The 19,975-nt window shown below is 40.2% G+C and overlaps 1 protein-coding gene across 1 annotated transcript; it reads left to right on the top strand.

Moving 5' to 3' along the window:
* The first annotated feature begins 53 nt into the window (after positions 1-53).
* On the top strand, positions 54-19,591 carry LOC101856954 (membrane protein FAM174A). The gene is made up of 4 exons (XM_005093427.3): positions 54-198; positions 13,975-14,629; positions 15,604-15,747; positions 18,961-19,591. Exons 2-4 carry the CDS (start codon positions 14,148-14,150, stop codon positions 18,962-18,964), a joined length of 630 nt encoding a protein of 209 aa, XP_005093484.1. The 5' UTR covers positions 54-198; positions 13,975-14,147; the 3' UTR covers positions 18,965-19,591.
* Positions 19,592-19,975: the final 384 nt, after the last annotated feature.

Here is a 19,975-nt window from a genome sequence, read left to right as displayed (position 1 = left end):
GTTGAGACTTGTAAAAACTTTTATCAAAGATCTCCAAAAATCTGGACTATTGTGTGTTCATTTGCCAGCAGTAGGCCTATTAGCCAGCACAACAATAACGACGAATGGTCTCGATCTCCTGTCCATGCAGAAGTCGTATCATGTCACTAATGACTAATGTGTGTAGCTAATGTCGTGTGACAGCAGCAGGTGTACTCTGTAAGTGGCTTTGGTGAATCTTGTTGGGTGAATGGGCGATAATATCAAAGTATGTTACAAAACCGTCCAGGAAAGATAGATCTCTAGAACGTACAAGTGTTCTGTAATTGAATCTGTACTGTACAGTACTGACAGTCAGTACTGTGTGGACCGTGTCACTACTGTAGTGTAGAGTGTAGAGTAGAGAATCTGCCACCAATTAGATCTCTAGATTCTAGATCTAGATTCTAGATCTAGGCTATGTTCTTTATGGATTAGAATCTAGATCTAGATTTTCTAATTCTTTGTCATTTATGTTGGAGGTTTCCCTGGTAAATTTTTACTTTCACTCCTGCACACGTCACACAGATGCTCTGCTTGGGGGGTCAAACGGCGCTTTTTCGGTAGTTCCCACCCCGCAATTGTTATTCATGGGTTTTAGCCCCAAGAGTAGGGGGTTTCAGGGGGGCTTGCCCCCCTGACCTAAAAAAAAATAGGAAGGGGAGTTTCAGGGGGGGCATGCCCCCCTGAATTTTACCACAATTTAATGTTTTGCTGTTGTTAGGTTTGATCTTAGCTCACCGCGAATCAAACGTATAGATCTAGATCTAGATCTAGAAGTAGGTCAGGCTCAAATAAGGGGGGTGGGAACTACCGAAAAAGCACCAGTCAAACTGCAGACACTGCAGTACTGTTTGCTGCACATATAACACATAAAGGCAGACGTGCTTTTTCGGTAGTTCCCACCCCCCTCATTTGAGCCTGACCTAGAATCTACATCGAGATCTATACATTTGATGCGCGGTGAGCTGAGATATCAAACCTAACAACTGCAAAACCCCTGAAACCCCCCTCCATGTTTTTATTAGGAGGTCAGGGGGGGCAAGCCACACTGAAACCCCCCTACTCTTGAGGCCAAAACCGGCGAATAACAATTGCGGGTGGGAACTACCGAAAAAGCGCCTTCTAAAGAAGGCTTGGAAATTGTCGCAAACCAATTATTTTCAAGAAAATTTCAAATATTTCTGTAAAATATCAAATTATGGGTTAAAACAGGGGGGACATGCCCAGTGGAACCCCCCAGATTTTCTTTTACTCAGGGGGCCTGCCCTCTGGAAACCTCCCATTGGTCCAAAGCATGTCTATCTCGATTAAGAAAAATCAGATATTTCAAAAACTATTAACTTGCAACAGAAATAAACTTGATTTGTGTTCAGCGCATCAATGTTTAGTAAAAAATGTACTACTGGTAGCTAAGTGTGAGACAGGGGAGGGAAAGTAAAAAACAACCGTTTCCCAGAGTTTCTGAAGAAAATGAAACTTAGAGGATCTAGATTTAGATCTATTCTAGAATAGAATAGATCTAGATCTATATCTAATAATCTAGATCTACCATATTACCATTATATTAGGCCGGCTCTATTTCTCTGAATGCTCGGGAAAATAAACTTGAACTCTATTTCTCCGAACGGTTTCCGTTCTCCAGATTTGTTGATAATAATGCGAATGGAGTGGCCCCAGCGTGTGCGCTTTTGTGTGTGTGTGTGTGTGTGTGTATACGTGGGGAACGAGGGGGGGGGGGGTATTTTTGTTTTGTTTACATGCACATGAGACATGAGAAGGACTCCTCGATTCTGAAAAGCCTCCCGTGGCTATTCGGACTCAAACCACAATACTGTAGAAACAGTAGAAGGATTGTTGCTGGTCTAACACTATCAGAATAATGTGTACTGTTTATCCTGCTGTAGAAAAGCTTTTCCTTTAGACCACTATTACTTTGAATAACTGACTTTTGTTCCCTTTGGAAGGGTTTTAACTTTTTTCTCTTCTTAATTTCAAACTTTACTTCTAAATGATCAATGATTTTGTCTTTCGAGTTAAATAAAGCGGGTTTAGACCACCAAGTGATAGTTATTATATATTGACAGTTATAATCCTTTGTTGTTCTGAAACTTTGATTTTCAATTTTTTCCTACTAAACTGCTTTGAGCTCAGATTTCCCTTCCCCTGTTTGCCTTTGTCGTGTAGCATTTCAGATTTTGCAACTGTTGTTCACTTTTGACGTCATTAATACTTTTCTTAATTTGTGTCGAAAAATTTGGTCAGATCGTAGAAACCGAGGAAGGCCAAGGTCGAATTGCCTCACACCCAGTACACCTGGTGATTGTGCACATGCATTGGAGTTTGAGTCCGAATAGCCATGGGAGGCTGTTCAGACTCGAGTCCGAAGAGCTGCAACCTTTTGCTTTAGGGTTGAATAAATGCAAAATAGGTTACGGCCAAGGTCAAGCAGTCTTGTTTTCTCGCAGTACCTTTTGAAGGCATTTTCAAATGAAGTATAGTCCGGGAACATTGCCCCAACCACAGCTGAAGTATAAATCTTTAGGTCTATAAATTGAATTTGATGCTAAAAACAAATGCTTCTTCCCAGTCGTCGCAGAATGGCACAATGAAAGGTGATGCTTAAATCTCACAATTAATCAAAAAATCTCGAGAACGGAAACGGTTCAGAGCAATAGAGATCAGTTTATTTTCCTGAATGTTCTGAGAAATAGTCACTCTGTATTATATTCTCGTATCTGAGCTGCAGTAAAACTACAAAGAACTCGATGGACACCGTTCAAAACCCAGCTCCTCGTCTTATCTCTGGCGGAATGAGATCCTCACCGACTGCGGCCTGAGAAGTCCACACAAATATTGAGCTTTTAGAAACTCAAAGAAAACAGGCAGCTTAAGAAGTTTATGAAAGATCTAAAAGGCTAAAAAATAACCACCCAAATAAAATTCTTGTTGACAAGTGGAAACCTAATCAAAGACTAAAAAATACAAAATCTGTACTTGACACTGTCCTCAATCTCCAAGAAAATCATTACCTCCCTGAAAGACGAGAGCCTCTGGAAAGAGTTTCCTCAACTCTCCCACCACATCTCACCATAGCAAAGCCAGAAATTAGGAAAACACTTTTGGACAAGAGCAATAAAAACACATTTCCTGTGTCACTAAAATATTCTGCCCTTGAAACAATTCGTCTTCCATCTCACAAAAGGGCGTAAGTGCATTTTTGGCATTTTTCAGGAGAGCGTTTTAAAGTTTTGGACACTTTTTAAGTTCTTGCTGTGGCGTAACCGTTTGTTTTTTCGCTTAAATTTTGGCGAGATATTAGTACAACCACAGATTTATCATTCCCTATAATGGTTATAGGTATTGCATCATCAGTTTTTTAAGAAATGGTCTACAATAGCATATACGCCTGTTTGTGAGAACATAATTATGTCCGTAAAGACACAAGATTGACAATACGCCACATCGTTTGGTAATAGAGGAAAGGGATTTTTTTCTTGATTATTGAACAGGTTTATCAACTCAATATGCCAAAGTGATCTATTTTGGGGAGTGAAAAACGACAAGAAAAAGAAAATGAAACAGATTTGGGGTCTCCACTATATGAAATGTAAATAACTTAAAGAGTTAAGCTTTCTTACTTGTCTTCAAGGTATTATAAGAATTTGCACAATACAATGAGTATAAAATTTCATTCAGAACTGCGCACCATCCTTAGACAACAACAATATTAGTAGAAAGATAAATTCTGAGCATGTGTAATGAATTTGTGTAATACTTTATAAACGTTTTAGCCCATAATACTTTGTTTATCAATGAAATATAATGAAATAAAGTTTGTTAAGAAAGATTAAAATGATCTGGAAAGGCACTTCAACGCGAAAACACAGTGCAAGTGGTAACCTGTCATAAGATAAATGTGGGGGAGTTAGAAGAACAATGTGTGTTCCTCCAGTCTGATGAAAAGTATACTTGGCTATAGGGAGTTTTTAGGCTGTTCAATGGAACGTCTTTGACTTGATTTTTCTGGGGCTTAAAGATCACTGGTACTGTGGGTTTATAGGAAATAAATAGTTATTGAATAGTCTCTGTTGAGTCTGTTCCATAATATCACTTCAGTTTGTGATTATATTGCAGCTGAAAGCATCTATCTTCTTTAAGTTTTCTCACTTTGGCTTTTCCGTGGATGCGATTGTTCAGCCTTTGTTTTGTCTCCTCTTCAGTTCAGGTTTGAGAGCTAGTCCTTTTAACTCGAAACTGACCTACAGCAGTGATGTGAGTCAACAGCGGGGAACCTCGCAATATGAGCATTAATAAGGGTGGGAAGTTTTTCATCTCTTTCTTTGACAGTTGCTGGGCATCATCATCCTCTTTTTTTCTACTTCAATAGTTTCAGCTGATATTGTGTTACAGATGGCGGTACTCATCGACAGTCAAGTAATATGTATTGGTCTTCTGTCCGAGAGAACAGCTCGTCCCTTTCATAGATTCAGAGCAGTCAATGTGACCAACAACAAACTCACGTTATAGATAAATGGTCTTCAAGTCTGTAATATTGCTGGAACATTTCCTCGTGTGTTTCATTCGCAATAGTATGATAGCTTCGACCATATTTCTCATAGCTTTCAAATTCATACCTGTCTCAAATCCTGTGGGCGCCGAAATGTGTTGCCGTTATAGGGCTAAGGAACTCCTCTCCAAGATGTCCTTTATGGTAAGCTTCTTTATACTTATTGGACTGTGGACCTTTCTGAGCAGTCACTTCTTTGACAGCACCTTCTGTCATGAAATTTTCAGGTTGAGTACAATATCCAACGACGACCGAGTTTCTCTTCTGGTTTTATCCGTATTCTACTCATGATGCTATGTGGCTTTTTTTAAAGACTACCATGAGCCCGTTTCTTCCACAAAGTGACTGTATGTATAGCACAGGAGCAATACACACCTTCAACAAGCTGCAAATATGTCCTTCTTACATGACACAGAAACCACCAGGTTGGAAAGACGGGTCTGCATCTTAATCGTCAATATAATCAGAACTTTCTGCAATACCACGTCTTTGGGGACTCATGGACCTAATTAAAACTTTTACTTGTAGAAAATATTTTTAAAAGTGAATGTTTATAAGCTTATAAATGAGCTAAGATACTATCACTTTATGGGTACATGAACATCAAACGCTGAAAGCAAAGATGAAATTTGAAGCACAGGTACCAAAAACAACACTGTCAACTTGAACTAATGATACGGAAGCGCCTAAAAGTCCCTCAATGATGCAGTGAGAAAGAATCGCAAGACTACTAAACATGAAATGAGATGCATCCCCCTCATTTACAAGTAAGAAAACAAAAGGAAACATCTTATACCATGGCGTATGCGGTCACATGCCTCCGTATATATTCTCACAGAGGGGCGTAAGAAGGCATATACGCCTCTATGTGAGATGCAGTGTCCTGCCCGAGAGCTATAGGGCTAAATGCTTTTTGCTCATAACTCCGCCATTTTTAAAGCTATCGATACGCCGTTTTGAGAGTAGATAGATCTCACTACCAGACACACCATGGTGGTGTTAACTCAAAACCGGTAATTTTGACGATACGCCCTTTTGTGAGATGGGCGACGAATTGATTCCTGTCCACCGACATGGATCCACTCATACACTGATGGATCTGCCTTTAAGGCAACAATCAACGCTGGATATGGGTCAGTGATCAACTTGCCTAGTGGGATTAAAAAAGAAGTCTTTAATTCCAGCAGGTCCTTCTGCTCCAATTTCATTGCTGAACAACAGGCTATCACCAACACAGCAAACTACATCAACTACTTGTTTGACATTAACCCACTTGCTACCACAGACATTGTTATCTTTACAGACAGCCTTTCAACACGAGAGACCCTTGAGAGTGGGACTGATGTGAACAAAGATATATTGCACTTGATTTGGAGTCTACATAATTTGATAAGTAGGCACCAAGTCAGAGTAGTCCTTCAATGGATTCCTGCCCTCACTGGGATACCAGGAAATGAAAGAGCTGATGCTCTAGCAAAGAAAGGAGCTAGCCTCCCTCAGCCTGAAATTCCTACTGATTACACCACCTGCTGCCAAATGATCAAGTCAAACCTCAAGGAAAACTGGATGAATGATTGGGCCACAGGTACGACAGGAAGGATGATGTATGGCCACATGAATAAACCACTGGTCAATATCCAATCAATGAGTTGAAGATGGGAGATCAATCCATAATCTTCCAACTTCGAACACAACATGTACCCCTCAACCAACATCTCTACCGAATTGGAGTGAAGCAGTCTGCTGCCTGCCCACTATGTGACTACCCCTCAGAGACAGTAGAAACATCATCTGTTCTTCTGTAGAAAACTAACTGATTTAAGGGGATGTTTTCTTTCTAAGCTACCCCACACATCTAATTGCCTCTACTCCTCAAGACAACAATTAGAACAGACATGCAGCTATTACTGAATGGCATCATGCAGAAGACTTAACGCTCAGATGCTACTGGATCGCTAACAACAAACACAACAGTTGAGCTTCCAGACTTACTACTAGTAGTACTAGTACTAGAATCTAGAGCTATATCTAGAAATCTAGATTCTAGATCTAGTCAGGTCGGGTAACTTTGTGCCCCAGACTAGATTTACCCCTATTGTCCCGAAGAGTGATTTACTTTCGACGTATATTTTCTGTTAGTGGAATGCCCTGAAAAGTAATGTTTATTATCAACGTCTATTTTCTGTGAATAGTATTGTTTTGGTTTTTTGTTTATTTTTCTCTTGAGTAAAGAGAAGCACATCGACACAATAATGGTCATTGAGTGCAGAGAAAAAGTAACAAGTAAAAAGAAACAACAGAGGGAAAATAAAAACTTGCTTGGCGTACTGTTGACTGTGAGTGTATTTTCACCTGTTCCTGCTCTGCGCGCAGGCCGCATCAGCATCCGCAATGGCTGCCAGTGTGTTCCACTGCTCTGGCGACATGAGCATGTGACAGTGCCAGGACATGTTCTCCGATCCCCAGAAGCACACGCTGTGATCAGCATTCTGTGTGAGAACAAGATTGCGCAGGACATCAACCAGCTGTGGAAGTTGTTTAGGAGTCCATCACACGAGATGTTTAAGGACTGCATTCAAGCTTTCTGCGTTGTTATTTGTCCAGGTTGAAGTTGGTATGCACCCTTCCCAGAAAAGCCTGAGAACGTTTTCCTTCAACTGATCAGCGAGTTTAAGGAAATATGCCATGTCCTCTGCTGGCCACTGGGTTGCTGCTCTTGCTACTCTCATGTCATGTTTGCTCTGTTAGCCGACTTGATAACTCCTTGTTCTCCGAAAATCAGACCAATGAGAATGTTCCTTCTCCTAGTTTCCACTCCCACTTTATCACGAAGATGCTGAATAGTGTTCTTCTTCATGTGGAGAGTACATAGAGCATGCCTGCAGTTTTGGAAGGCCACTCTCACTGCCCGCGTTAGCACCTTCTCTACGTCGGTGCCTATGATGGGGTTCCTCCAGGTTCCATAAGTGCCGCTGCCACGGTGGACAAAAAGTAGAAGAAATCGTCAAACATACCTGTTGAATAAAGAAAGACCAGCCGGGCGAAGATTGGCGGCTGGTCATTGTGTTCCTTTCTAAGGGAGAGATTCTTGAAGTTTAAGGCTGTTACCAAGAGATCGCCAAGATTATACGTTTTGTCAATTCCCAGTACTGTCCGTCCGTTGCAGCAGAAGGCCTTCAGATTCTGAATTTGGTCTTCGTGGAAGAGAATCACAGAGGGCGCCACTGCTGCGCCACTCATCTTGTACTGAATGCATTGGAGGAAGTCGCGGAGGCTGATGAGGCTTGTTAAATTCAGCATTTGGTCTGTCGGGTTGCCCTCGGATGTACCCTGTACTCCGTCTCATTTTTGGCGCTCAGCTCGTTGTTTCTTCTTGATCAGCTGCTTGTTCCGCGGTTGTAGCTTGATCGGTTGCCCCTGGCTTTGACTGACCGTCTTTGTGTAGAGTACATTGGGCGGCATGTGTCGGTTGGCGGCAGTCTGATCTATGATAGTTCCTGCCGTGCGGGCGTAACATCCTTTGTGCATCTTTGAATTGCCACGCGGTGGCCGAACACCCTTCCACGTTCCCTTGTACTCCACAAGAGCTACCCTATCCTCAAACTGTGTTCACTGACAAGATGTGCTGGTCCCTTCTCCACCCAAGTGATGCGGCGGCTGCATGCATGCATGGGCAGCTGTATTGTGAGTCTGCAGCAAGCGTTGAATAATACCTGACAAGCACAACATCTTCGGGGCCTGGTTGTGGATCAGTACTTTTGTCCGAAAACCGCATATCCTCACCTCCCTACATAGCTTGCCTTCTTGCTGGAACTCTTTCCACCGTAGGCCGTTTGGCAGTACTTTTGTCCGAAAACCACATATCCTCACCTCCCTACATAGCTTGCCTTCTTGCTGGAACTCTTTCCACCGTAGGCCGTTTGGCAGTTCTAAGAAGTGATGCTTGTTGTTTCTTGTATTTGCCCACACAACACAGTCATAGTCATCGGTTGCGGCTGTCCTTCTTGCGTAGCTCCACTTTCGCCTAGTTGCATAGAATCACTTTTGTGTAAGCCGCACCCTTGTGGTAAACAATCACTCTGTATGCTCTGAGAGAGGGAGAGATTTTAGTTTTTTAGTAAGGTTTTTCATCGCTCGCAACTGCAGAAGTTTATATGAGCGCCAATGGGTGGATATCAACAGGCAGGTCGCGGCCATGATTTTTGGCATTTTTTGGTCTGTGAATCGCGGCCGCGATTTTTGCAGTTTTCAAAAAAAGACAAAACACAAAGCCACTTCATAACATATAAGACATGTATTTTGATATTTTTTAAAGATATCCATGTGTTTGTATTTTCATGCGGAGGGTATAAGTACATTACATTACATACTATTTATATTGCTGTCTGTCTTTATATATTTTTCCCTCTTTGTTGTGTTTTAATTTGTTGGTATGTTAATTTTTCAAAAAAATTGTTGTGATGATTTGTTTTTCTTTTTTTGTGTTTATACAGCGTAATGTCATTTAATTTGATGCTGTTCCTACCTTTTTAAAAATATAAATGTGTTATGTTAGAGCATGTCTCCACCAAAACCGAATACTGACACTGGCACGCCCTAATAGTGTGATTCCTTAATTTACATGTAATATCCTGTACTTTTTCTTGAATTACACACGTTTAGGGTTAAAACAACCAATCTTCGGATTTTGTTAATTTTTGTGGTTATTTATCCGTGCTGTTCTAAATTTGATTTCATTCTGTTGTGAAACCTTTATTTTTCACGTTTTTACACTCTGGGGGACTACAAATAATTTGGATGCTTAAAACGAAGAGCAAAAGAAATTCTGGTGCTTTAGATTGTTACCTCTCTCAACATATTGCTATATACGTTGTCACAGAGAGTTGAAAGCTTGAAAATTAATGGCAACTTTTGAGCAAAAAAATGGCAACAAATGCAGATTCTAGAAATGGGGAATCAGGCTTACTCTGCTCATCTCTCTAGCCTCAACAGCGCGAAGTCTGCATCGACTATTGAGGCACACTGCAAATAGCAGATCAATGAGTGAGAAACATGCAAAGGAGGGAGGGAAAGAGAGAGAGATTAAAGAGATAGAGGGAGAGAGCATACGAACGGGCTGATAATTTCATCCAGTCCGTTAAAAAATCCAAAAAACATGCCCTTATGTTGCTTCCCGGGGACTCACATCGTACGTGGGTGCGAGTGGTTATAATATTGTAGTACCAACTCGGTCTGTCCAGATAGCACAGTCAAAGGGTCACGGCAGGGTCACTAGGGACTAGAGACGGTAACAAGCAATTCCCTAGTATACCAGATAAAAAAAGGTGCGGCTTATATGAAAATTAAATCACTCTTCTGGGTAGTCCGGGGCACAAAGTTACCCGCCCGATTCTAGTCCTAGTCTCTTGTCCTTGTCTCTTGCTATTTACTTATTGAAGTGACTCTTCAGATTCGAGTCCGAATAGACAAAAATTATATTCGGACTCTATATTGAGTCCAGCATGACGTCCGTTCCGACTTCCGATCCTTGTTCCTAAATATTTTCAGCATTTATGAAAAAATTTTTGATTATAATTATACCAATCGAGACGTGAGCTTTAATATCCAGTTACTAGATCTATACTATCTAAACTGGCCCTCCCTACGTCATTAGTATTATGAACAGAACAACCAAGTTCAGTTGACCTTGCTGGGGGGCAAAGTTAATTATGTCGACCTATGAGATTGCGCTTAGCGATCATGTACTCTCGGCTTGCTGTGGTAAGAGGTGCTGGGAAGAGCCCTCGGCTGTCGGTTTTTTGCAATGTGATTTTTAAGACAATTAATTACAGAAAAACTATAACACTCAACAAAATGAAATAAAGCGTGTACAAATGGTGGTGGAAGTAATAATGATGCTGTAGTGGTTGTGGAAAGACCCTGAGTTGTCGGTTACCGTGTATTTAGACACTGCCATTGGGCAATAAGAGTGTAGTCTTTTGACTTTTGACACAATTACACAATCCTAGTAGGTAATTCTAGTTCTAATTCTGGCTTTACGTAAAATCCTCCGACGACAGTTATATTATGTAACCTCTTTACACTCACATAACTCACTTTGAAGCTGAGTCCGAATAAATAAAACATTTTTTCGGACCCGAGTCCAAATAGATAAAATCCATATTCGGACTCGAGTCGGAATAGAGTTGGCCCCTAAGGCCTTTACTTACTAGATCTATGCAGGCTGTTACTCAACTTTTCGTAAGCTACAACAGGTACACTACTAGATTTTCTAGAGTTTAATTTATGTGGGCAGAGTCAGCGTTGTAATGACAGAGTGACAGTCTTCCATCCAGCTTGGAACATTTTATTTTCATTTGTCTTGTTGGCTAGTGTTTGATTCAGTCCACAAATGTTAGGGCTGACCTGAACCCTGATGAATTCAGACTTTAAAAAAAGGAAGTGGCTATTCTCACCAGGGGTGAGACACCCCTCAGGTGTGCTATAGTAGGCCTATAGCACAGACACACACAGGACAGCACAGAGAATAACTTATTTATAAGTTGTAGAAGTTTCAGTTTAGTTTATAAAGTTTAATGGGCTGGGTGAAGGCCATTTCACACCATGAACAGCAAACAATAGTGAAAAAAAAAAAAGACTTGCCATTCCAGTATGGTTATGCAAGAACTAAATGTCAAGAGCAAAACGCATCTGATACCTACTGGTCCTCTCAATTATTAAATATAGCCTAATTTTAAGAAGGCTATTTGATTTTAAAAAATTTAATAGAGACCGGTTAGCCACCTAGGGCCTAGGTGATTTTATCGGCCGGGGGGGGGGGCGGCTTCGCTTCATGCCCACACCAGGGTGGGGGTGAGAATAACGGGTCATGAGCTATTCTCACCTGGGGTGGCCTAAAACAGTAATACGTCAAGGGGTTAGGAGTGTGTGTATGGTTGTCGTAACTCAATAACTGAAACTACTAGACTACTAGATCTACCAATACAAATTTGGTATTACACGAACTTACATTCTCACGATTTAACTTTTAAAAGTCCCAGAGTCTAGAACAAAAGATTTGCTCCAACTCAAGAGCTGAAAGACTAAATATAAATAAATAATGTGTCTGGTCTAGATTCTAGTCACTGGTCTGATCTGATCTAGATTGTTTTTTAACTTTTGATGTGCATGTTGCATCATAGAGTTTGTCCTGGTGGAATGGATTGCAATCCAAACAGTTTCTTGAGACAGGCTTTCAGCTTTCTCTGCTCTTCCTCTGGTCCAGAACTTCTCTAAAATAATTTGTTAATGTTTCTTTTCTGTTCTGTATCTATATTCTTTTCATGGGAAGGGATGGTTTGTGGTAGCTCTGGTGTTATTTGCTCCTTCTTTCCGGGTACCAGTCATTTCGTCACACCGGTGCAGTCAAGACGTTGCAGTCATCTCATCACACTCCAAGTCCACAAAGTTAAATGGAGACGGTCTTTTCGTCACTCACTTGCAAACATGAAATGCGCATTGTCATGGCTATCGCAAATCACAATCTTTGGGGGAGGGTTAGGTGGTGTGTGGAGGGGGGGGGGGGGATGCGAGTCGTCGTGCCTACCTGATCAGCTGCACCATTCATAATTGGGTGTTTTGTTGAGTTCTTTTTATTGGGGGGGGGAGGGGGGGGGGTTAAATGATACTAAAACAGAACAAAGGAGGAGTTGTCATTTTATTAGTACACTGGCTTCATCATGAAGCGCAATTCCACCAAAATTTATATTTTAAATTAAGTTTCATACACTGTTGCTTTGGTCAATTTGCAGTTAAGCATGCTTTATGCTAAAAACCATGTACTGTGGGTTAACTTTGGTGTCGACTCTTGCCATTCATTAATTTAATCAGAAGGCCTGTTTTGCCTTTGACACATTAGATTAAAGAATTTTCAAGTTGAAGACACCAGTTTCACAGAGCATTATAATCGAATATGTGGTTGAAATATATACTGTCAAACCTGACATGACGGCCACCGCTATAAAATGTAGACAAACGGACGTTTTCCATTTCCCCCCTTGAGTTTTTTTCTATTTATGTACAGCGGTCACCTGTCCAACGTGGCCGCGGCCACCATATTTTAACTCACAACCCCTGTCACACCGAACAATAACATGTCTTAAGGACTGACTGTAAGTCAAAGCTGTGTAAAACGGCCGCCCATTGTCATGGAGAAAAGTGGCCGTATAACACAGGTGGCCGTCTTAAGCAGGACTGATCAAAATGAAGAAAGCAAACCATTCTCTTCCGAGGTCCAAACCGGGGCTGATCTCAGGATTAGGACTGCCGTAAGGCTAAGTCTAAAGGGTTTTTGTTTTCTTTTGAAAAGGGAGGTGGGTGGTGTAAGAAGGGTTTTTTTGTGTTGTTTTTTGGTAAGCTCTCTTTTTGTTGCTGATTTTGTGCAAGGGTAAAATAAACGAAATATAATGTAAGAAAGACTATGAAGACAGAGTGCCTTGGTAAAACAAACACACAGGTCACCACCACTTGTAGAAAGAGTGGCGCTTCTGTCGCAAGTTCACATCAGCGTCCATTTTTTGTTACAGATTAGATAAACAAAACAGTGACCAGTCACCTCACACACAATTTGTGCATGAGTTGTGGGCAGTGCTTATAGGTTATGCAGATCACACTGCCCTCACCAGCAGTTGAAAATTTATTGTTAGGCTTACCCATTGGTCAACTTGGGTAAACAATACATCCACTGGAGGGATTACGAATGACAAGTGAATGATTTTATAACAGCCCATCCACAGGATGAGGGGCCGATTCAAAATTTATGACAAAGCATCAGGCAGTGAGTGACCATGCTAGGTAAATTTGACACTGGGTTGATAAAATAAGGTGGCCGCGACCATGTTGGACAGGTGACCGTTTTACACAGTGAAGAGAAAAAACACAAGGAGGAGAATGGAAAGTGGCCATTTGTACAGGTGGCCATCATGTCAGGTTCGACTGCATATATTTCTGATTTCGCATCCCCAAGTTGAACAGTACTGTTATTAGTTTTGACCATAGCATTCTTTGGCAAGCAAGCTCTTTTGTAACATGTGTCTTTGGCCTGGTTTCTTCATATTCGTTTTGGTGGTTGGCGGGTGCTTTGGTGCAGTTTGTTCCTTCTTTCCTGTCAAACATCTATTGTTCTATCTTGCCTCTTCCTTTTCTTTAAATATGTTGTGCTCTTGTAACACCTTTAATCTTTATGGCACGTGATATATATGTATATATGACCCCCCCAAACTGCAGTCTGACTTTTTAAGTCTCATTCTCATTTAAATATCTCTGCTGTCTTTATCATGTAAACTTTTGTTGGTCTGAGATAATTTGAACTCTCATTTGAAGATCGTTTTCTTTCAATTTGTCCCCAGGTGCACAGAAACAGTTCCTCTCCAGTACTGCTTGCCAAAGTATTCTTTATTCATAAGTATCTGAACAGTTCCTTTTGAAAAAGGTTTGAGGAATGAGCATTTAACTCATGCCACTTAGGACCTTAGTTTTGTAAACTCGTTGAAAGTGCAAAGGTTTGCAGTTTTGCTTCAAAATGAACTGGATCAGAGTGTTGCCCCATTGTAAAGTACTTTATTTGTTCATTGGGCTATTTGCCGTTTTGCTACCGGTTTCCATTGACTTGGGAATCGGAGGAACATTTTGTAGTGCAGCTAAAATTGAAAATGCAAAGAATAAGTTTGATTCCGGGGTAGTGCTGAGAGCTGTGGCTGCCTCGAGCAGTGGCACAAATTCTCCGAGAGAAGACACCGGGCCAGCCAAGTCTAGTACGAAAGCTCCAGCAATGAAACCCTCAGAAATGGGCAGTGCCAAGGTGAATGATACTGATGGCAGTGGCAAAATCAAGTGTCACAATGGCACTGCAACTTGCAATGAGGGGTCCAGTACTGACAATGATGGAGGATTTGGCACATTCAAAGCAATTACAGATAACAGTGGCATGCTGTTTCGAGCCATGTATGTTTTGTTGGGAGTCACAGGGATAGTGGTGGTGTATTTTGTCGTAAGAGCTTTGAGGTAAGTAGTGAAGAAATTTTTGTTTTTTATATATATATATATATTCAATGATTCAATGTTAATTTTTACTATATAATTTTAATTTTAGTTTGGAGACGATTGCAAATTATTTTAATTCATGATTGACCTGTGCCTGTACTTTCAATGATGAAAAATTATTTTGATCTAAAGTGTATTTTGACTTACAGTTTTGGAACACAAGGAACTTCAGGGACAAATCTAGAGTTTCATAGTTCATGGAAGTCTGTGAGGGAGTCTTTTTAATTACTTTAATTTGCTTAGTCGGAATGTTGCTTTAAGATCTCTGTCCTATCTCTGTGACCTAATTGATTGTGTCCCTCTGAGCTGGTTTTGGAAGCCTTGGATTACGAACAATTATTATGCAGTGGTTTATGCTGTGTTATCGTTACTGGACACTGTTGTATTTTAGTGCTGTTGAAAATTATAATCTTGTGAATCTCTATTAGTACAATGAGTTTAATTGTGTCAAAATCAAATCAAATTTTATTTTACATTTTATAGTGATGTTATAATGTTAAAATGTTTAGTCACAGACTTATTTGTACAATTATTGATCACACACTTGCCATTTTCTGAAAATGTTTGGTTTTTGAGCTAATTTCTCCTCTTTAAAAAAAAATTAAAATGAAATGTCTTTACATGATGTATAATAATTCATTATATTGGAGTAGTTGTCCTTTTTGTGTCTGCTGTGCTGAACAAATTGCACAGAGATAACTTTCACTTCACCAGTACTTGTGAGGGATTAGAATTGTCTTTAGCCTGATTTGATACAGTTCATACACTCACTTTAAAAGTATGAATTGATTTAGCTGATGTTCTATTTCTTGTTGCAGTCTGGCTTTTAGTGTAGGTAAGAACATTTTTTTTGGGGTGCGTCACAGGGAATTATTTCATGGTGTCAAGACTTATATGTCATTCATAACTTAATTTTTGTTTGTACTCATTTACAGACTGAGGAGAAAAAGATCCAAATCTCGGAAATATGGAATCATAACCCAGCACGATGATGGAGGTGGGATGGAGATGGAACCTTTAGGTGATGGAGATGAGGACGATGATGACTACACAGTTTTTGAAATGAATGGAAGAAAGAAGTAGGTACCAGATGTGTATATTACTTGCGTGTATGTGTGACATTATATAGATATTATATGTGTGTGTGTCTGGTGAAAGGTACCAAATGACACATCTTGAAGAATCCTGGGTTTTTTCTCATTTACATGTATGAAGATAATTTTTGAACAATATCCTTTTTTAATTTTTACGATATTTTTTGTAGTTTTTGGGATATGGGTGATTTTGTAAGACAGGGTACGGAAGCAAAATTTTGAGAAAAGTGGCATTAAAGTTTTCCCATTGTTTCTGCTTCAAATAGATATGCTTTGAGATGACCTGACAACAACACATTCACTACTCACAAACCAACTTTAAAAAGCAGCTACGATAAAAGAACAGCTTCAAAGTGTTTATGTATTACGTCTTCAAAACAAGGTTACCACCACCTAGAACAAGAATTTTCAAGAAATAGGTTTGCGCATGGCAGAAATGGATCTAGGCGATACAAGTTTGCTCTCCAAAGAAACAAAAGGGTGTGGATGCACAAAGCTTCACTTTCTTTACATGTTCTAGATATTCATGCGCTCTGCCAGCCATTAGAAAGGGGAGAGAATATCCTAAATTTTGGTATGCATTGTGATTGGGTCGACAAGAGAAACCATCTGCAGTGATTGCTCTGAAATACCAATTTTCTCACTACTGATTATGCAATATACAGACCTGCCACTCATCCCGATTTAGTCGGGATATCCCGATTTTTTGCCCCAAATCTCAATCCTCCCGATTTTGATCGCGTGTATCCCGATTTTTTGTCCCAGTCTGCTGTTGTGCCGGATCTTTCTAAAAACTTGCTCTGCCTTCTCCTTTATCGCGGGAAGCACCCGTCGAACTTTTTGTCAGTAGGAACTCGGAGCACTATTTCCAGAAATATCGATGCCGCATTTAGTACTATTTTAAGTAGTTGACTCGCCCCAAGTTCTGTGTGATCTTTGCCCGCACCCAGAATTCTCCGATGATAGCCTGGTAACTGTTACAATTTGGGACATTTAATAATCGATAATATTCGTAGTCCCGCTGTTACTTTCAAAACAAGCCTTGTCCGAGGTCTGGTAACTGCGCGTTCACATCAAACACTCGGACGAGCGACAGTCTTTCTAACCCTTACACAACTACATGTAACTGCGCTGACAAGACTAACATACGGCCGTTGTCGTTGCTTTAGTCTGAACACATGGGGGATAAGAGATATGTTGGAATATTTGGTCGGTCGGCCGGCGTCGTTATCCTAGAAGTAGAACGACTGTCGCTCATCCGAGTGTTTTGTGTGAACGTGCAGTTAGTCGCACCCGTTAGTAAATAAATTGTTTCAATCGCGCATTCGCGTCACGTGACATATCATCGCCGTGTGAGTTCTGCGTGTCGGGGACCGTCCGTTGACGGGGTCAACTTAAGTTCATGTATTTCGGGACTTATTGGTAGGGGGGGGGGGTATAGACCCTTGGACTAGGAGTGCTTGACGCAATGCTTCAGGATTTTAAAAAAATAATGATAACTCGCACGTACGCATGCACGCGCGCGCGCACGCACACTCACGCACACACACACACACACACACACACACACACACACACACACACACAAACACGCACGCAAACAAACAAAGACACACAGAGGGCATAAAGGCCAAGGAATTTATGGACACCCCTGGAAAAATTTTAAGTCGGCTTTGGAGTCACCTTGGTGATTTGCTGTTGATCCCGATTTTTTTCACCAAATCCCGATTTTTTCTCCCTGGGATCCCGATTTTGAGGTTTCATAGAGTGGCAGGTCTGAATATACCTTGTGTTCAAAAACATCTTTAAAAATGTATTTTAAAATAAAAGAAACTCCAATCTTTTTTATTAATGCCTAAACAATCCATTTTTAACGGAACTTAGTTTTTGTCAAGACCTTTGAAGCCTGATATCTCGGTTCGAACAAATGCGTCTTTTGGTACCTTTCACCAGGCACGCTCACAAATGTGTGTGGGGAAAAGGGGTGGTATTGTGGAAAAGAATTATAGTTGATTAACAAAGAAAGTGAGGAAGTGATATACCGGTAGTGAGAAAAAAGTGAGGAAGTGGTATAGTGGGAAATAAAAAATTAGGAGTGGGGTCTGCAGTATTATATTATTGATTAGGTAAAGGTTGGCATGAGTTTATAAGACAGTGGGTTTCATTTATGCAATTGGTTGTTTATGACATGGTGTCAACAGGGTGCTCACCAGACTCAACTTTACCTCTGTCTGTCAAGGATGAGGTGAGAGTTGGGTGTGGGCATGTGCTTGGAGATTTTTTTAACCTGCTACAGGCTAGCTAACATCCTGCCTAAGAGGATATCTAGTATCATCTGCTTTGCTTCAATAATGAAAAGGAGAGTGTAAGCCTTTTAAATTCCATAAAGGCCCCCTGGGAATAGAGCTAGAAGTACATGATAAAAGTTATGTTCATAAAAATTAATTTGAAAGTCAGATTTGTTTGAACCCACTGCACCATTCTGTAGTTTTTTGCTCTCCTATTAGTGCTTCTCCAGGTTTTGCTAGCTTGTTTTGAGGAGCAGTTTGTTATGGACAGAGACATGTTAAAGGTTAAGGTTTATGTAAAATAAGAATCTAAATAGTTGTCCTCCTTCCTAGAATGTCCTCGGTGAAGACTGAAAGGCTTTACCTTTAAAGTGTTGTATGTGTAAGTCTATTAAGATTTTAAACTTCAATATAAAGAAAATGAACGGTTTAACAATGAGTATTTATGAGCGCAAGGGTTACATGGAGCAAACAAACTCAACAACAATGACAACATGGGGTCTAGGAATGCCATACATGACAGTGACAGACCCAGAAGAGCCACATGACCAGACCCCTGTGGAGACAAGATCTTTCTGGCAATGGCTACTTGCGAGGCGCTTCAACAGACTACTTTAATATTTGTGAACTTGTCTGGCATCTTCATATGAAGAACAAGGAAGAAGTTGATGATTGGATTGCCTATCGAATAGGTCTGGTAGTTGTCAAGTCTTCAGTGGTGAATGGTTTGAAATCCTTGCCTTTTGTTCTATTGCTTTTCAAACATCTCTCCCCTCCCCACCTTTCCACTCCCTTCTAATGCTTGATTAATTGAACTAGCACGTTGTGAAGTTTGATTGTCATTTCAGCAAGATGGTTGGATAACATAATATGATACTGAGATTTCTCTTTAAATTTCTTTTTCGTACAGGTAATCTACACAACATGCTGGATTTGAGTGCCATAAGTGCGTGTTTGAAAGGTCATAAAGATTTGCACCTCCACATTTCTTGGTTTATTTTTGATCAAAGGTTTGAAGTTTTTGATGGAGAATTGTAAGTTGGTGCAGAAGGCAATAACAGATTACTGGTGTATTCAAATTAGATTTCACTTATGCGATAAGATTTGAGTTGCTATGTTGTCGTGATTCCTGTAAGCAAAGAAATGCATGATGTGGATGCTAAGCATAAAGGTTGTGAACATTTTCCAAAGTAAAAGATAAGCTATTGGATTCCATATGAGCTTTTGCCAATAAGTGGGTACCTAGAATGTAGCACAAATGGTTGATGATAAAGTTTTTAATATTTCGTTTTTACATGAATTTTTCTATTCATGTATATCTCCTCCTACAAAAACATGTATTTACAGACCTACAGACGACATGCTAAGCTGTGTAACTGGCTTTACATAACATCAAGTCAAATTCATTTGGACATAACTATGATAACATATTTTTTAGAATTTGAACATACAAAATTATTTTAACTGTTTTCTTATTGCTTTAATTTTTAAAAATATGCATGAAGAGCATATAGAATGGTGAGGATCCCAGAAAAAAGAAAGAAACTCTGAATGCCATTGTGATGCATTTGTGTCATCATAGTTATGTCCGAAAGAAATGAAAAACTTTCGGTTTTCATATCTTAATTTCTTTTATGAAAATTTGGGCAAACAACGATTCAGAAGATTCAATTTCACTCACAATGCATGTTAATGATGAAAAAATGCCACTTTATTCACATTTTACTCTGAATCTGTGCCATATATCAAATGAAAGTGGCTATTCTCACCTGCCCGGAAGTTCTCGCAAGATCAACTCCTCCCCTCTTCTCTCTCTCTCTGTCTCTTTCTGAATACTGTCTATCGGTGTGGACGATCAAATTGACCAAAACAAAGTTAAAAAATGATGTTAAAACACAAAAGTAAATTAATTTGGTTGTCTACAA

Source organism: Aplysia californica, unplaced genomic scaffold (genome assembly GCF_000002075.1).
Source record: "Aplysia californica isolate F4 #8 unplaced genomic scaffold, AplCal3.0 scaffold00063, whole genome shotgun sequence".
Lineage (NCBI taxonomy): Eukaryota > Metazoa > Mollusca > Gastropoda > Aplysiida > Aplysiidae > Aplysia > Aplysia californica.
This window is presented reverse-complemented; position numbering and strand designations above follow the sequence as displayed.

Bases quoted from the DNA above. Each gene is read 5' to 3' on its own strand.
- LOC101856954 (XM_005093427.3), top strand. From the start codon at position 14,148: ATGAACTGGATCAGAGTGTTGCCCCATTGTAAAGTACTTTATTTGTTC. The intron at 14,630-15,603 runs GTAAGTAGTGAA...ACTCATTTACAG, and splicing joins TTTGTCGTAAGAGCTTTGAG to ACTGAGGAGAAAAAGATCCA.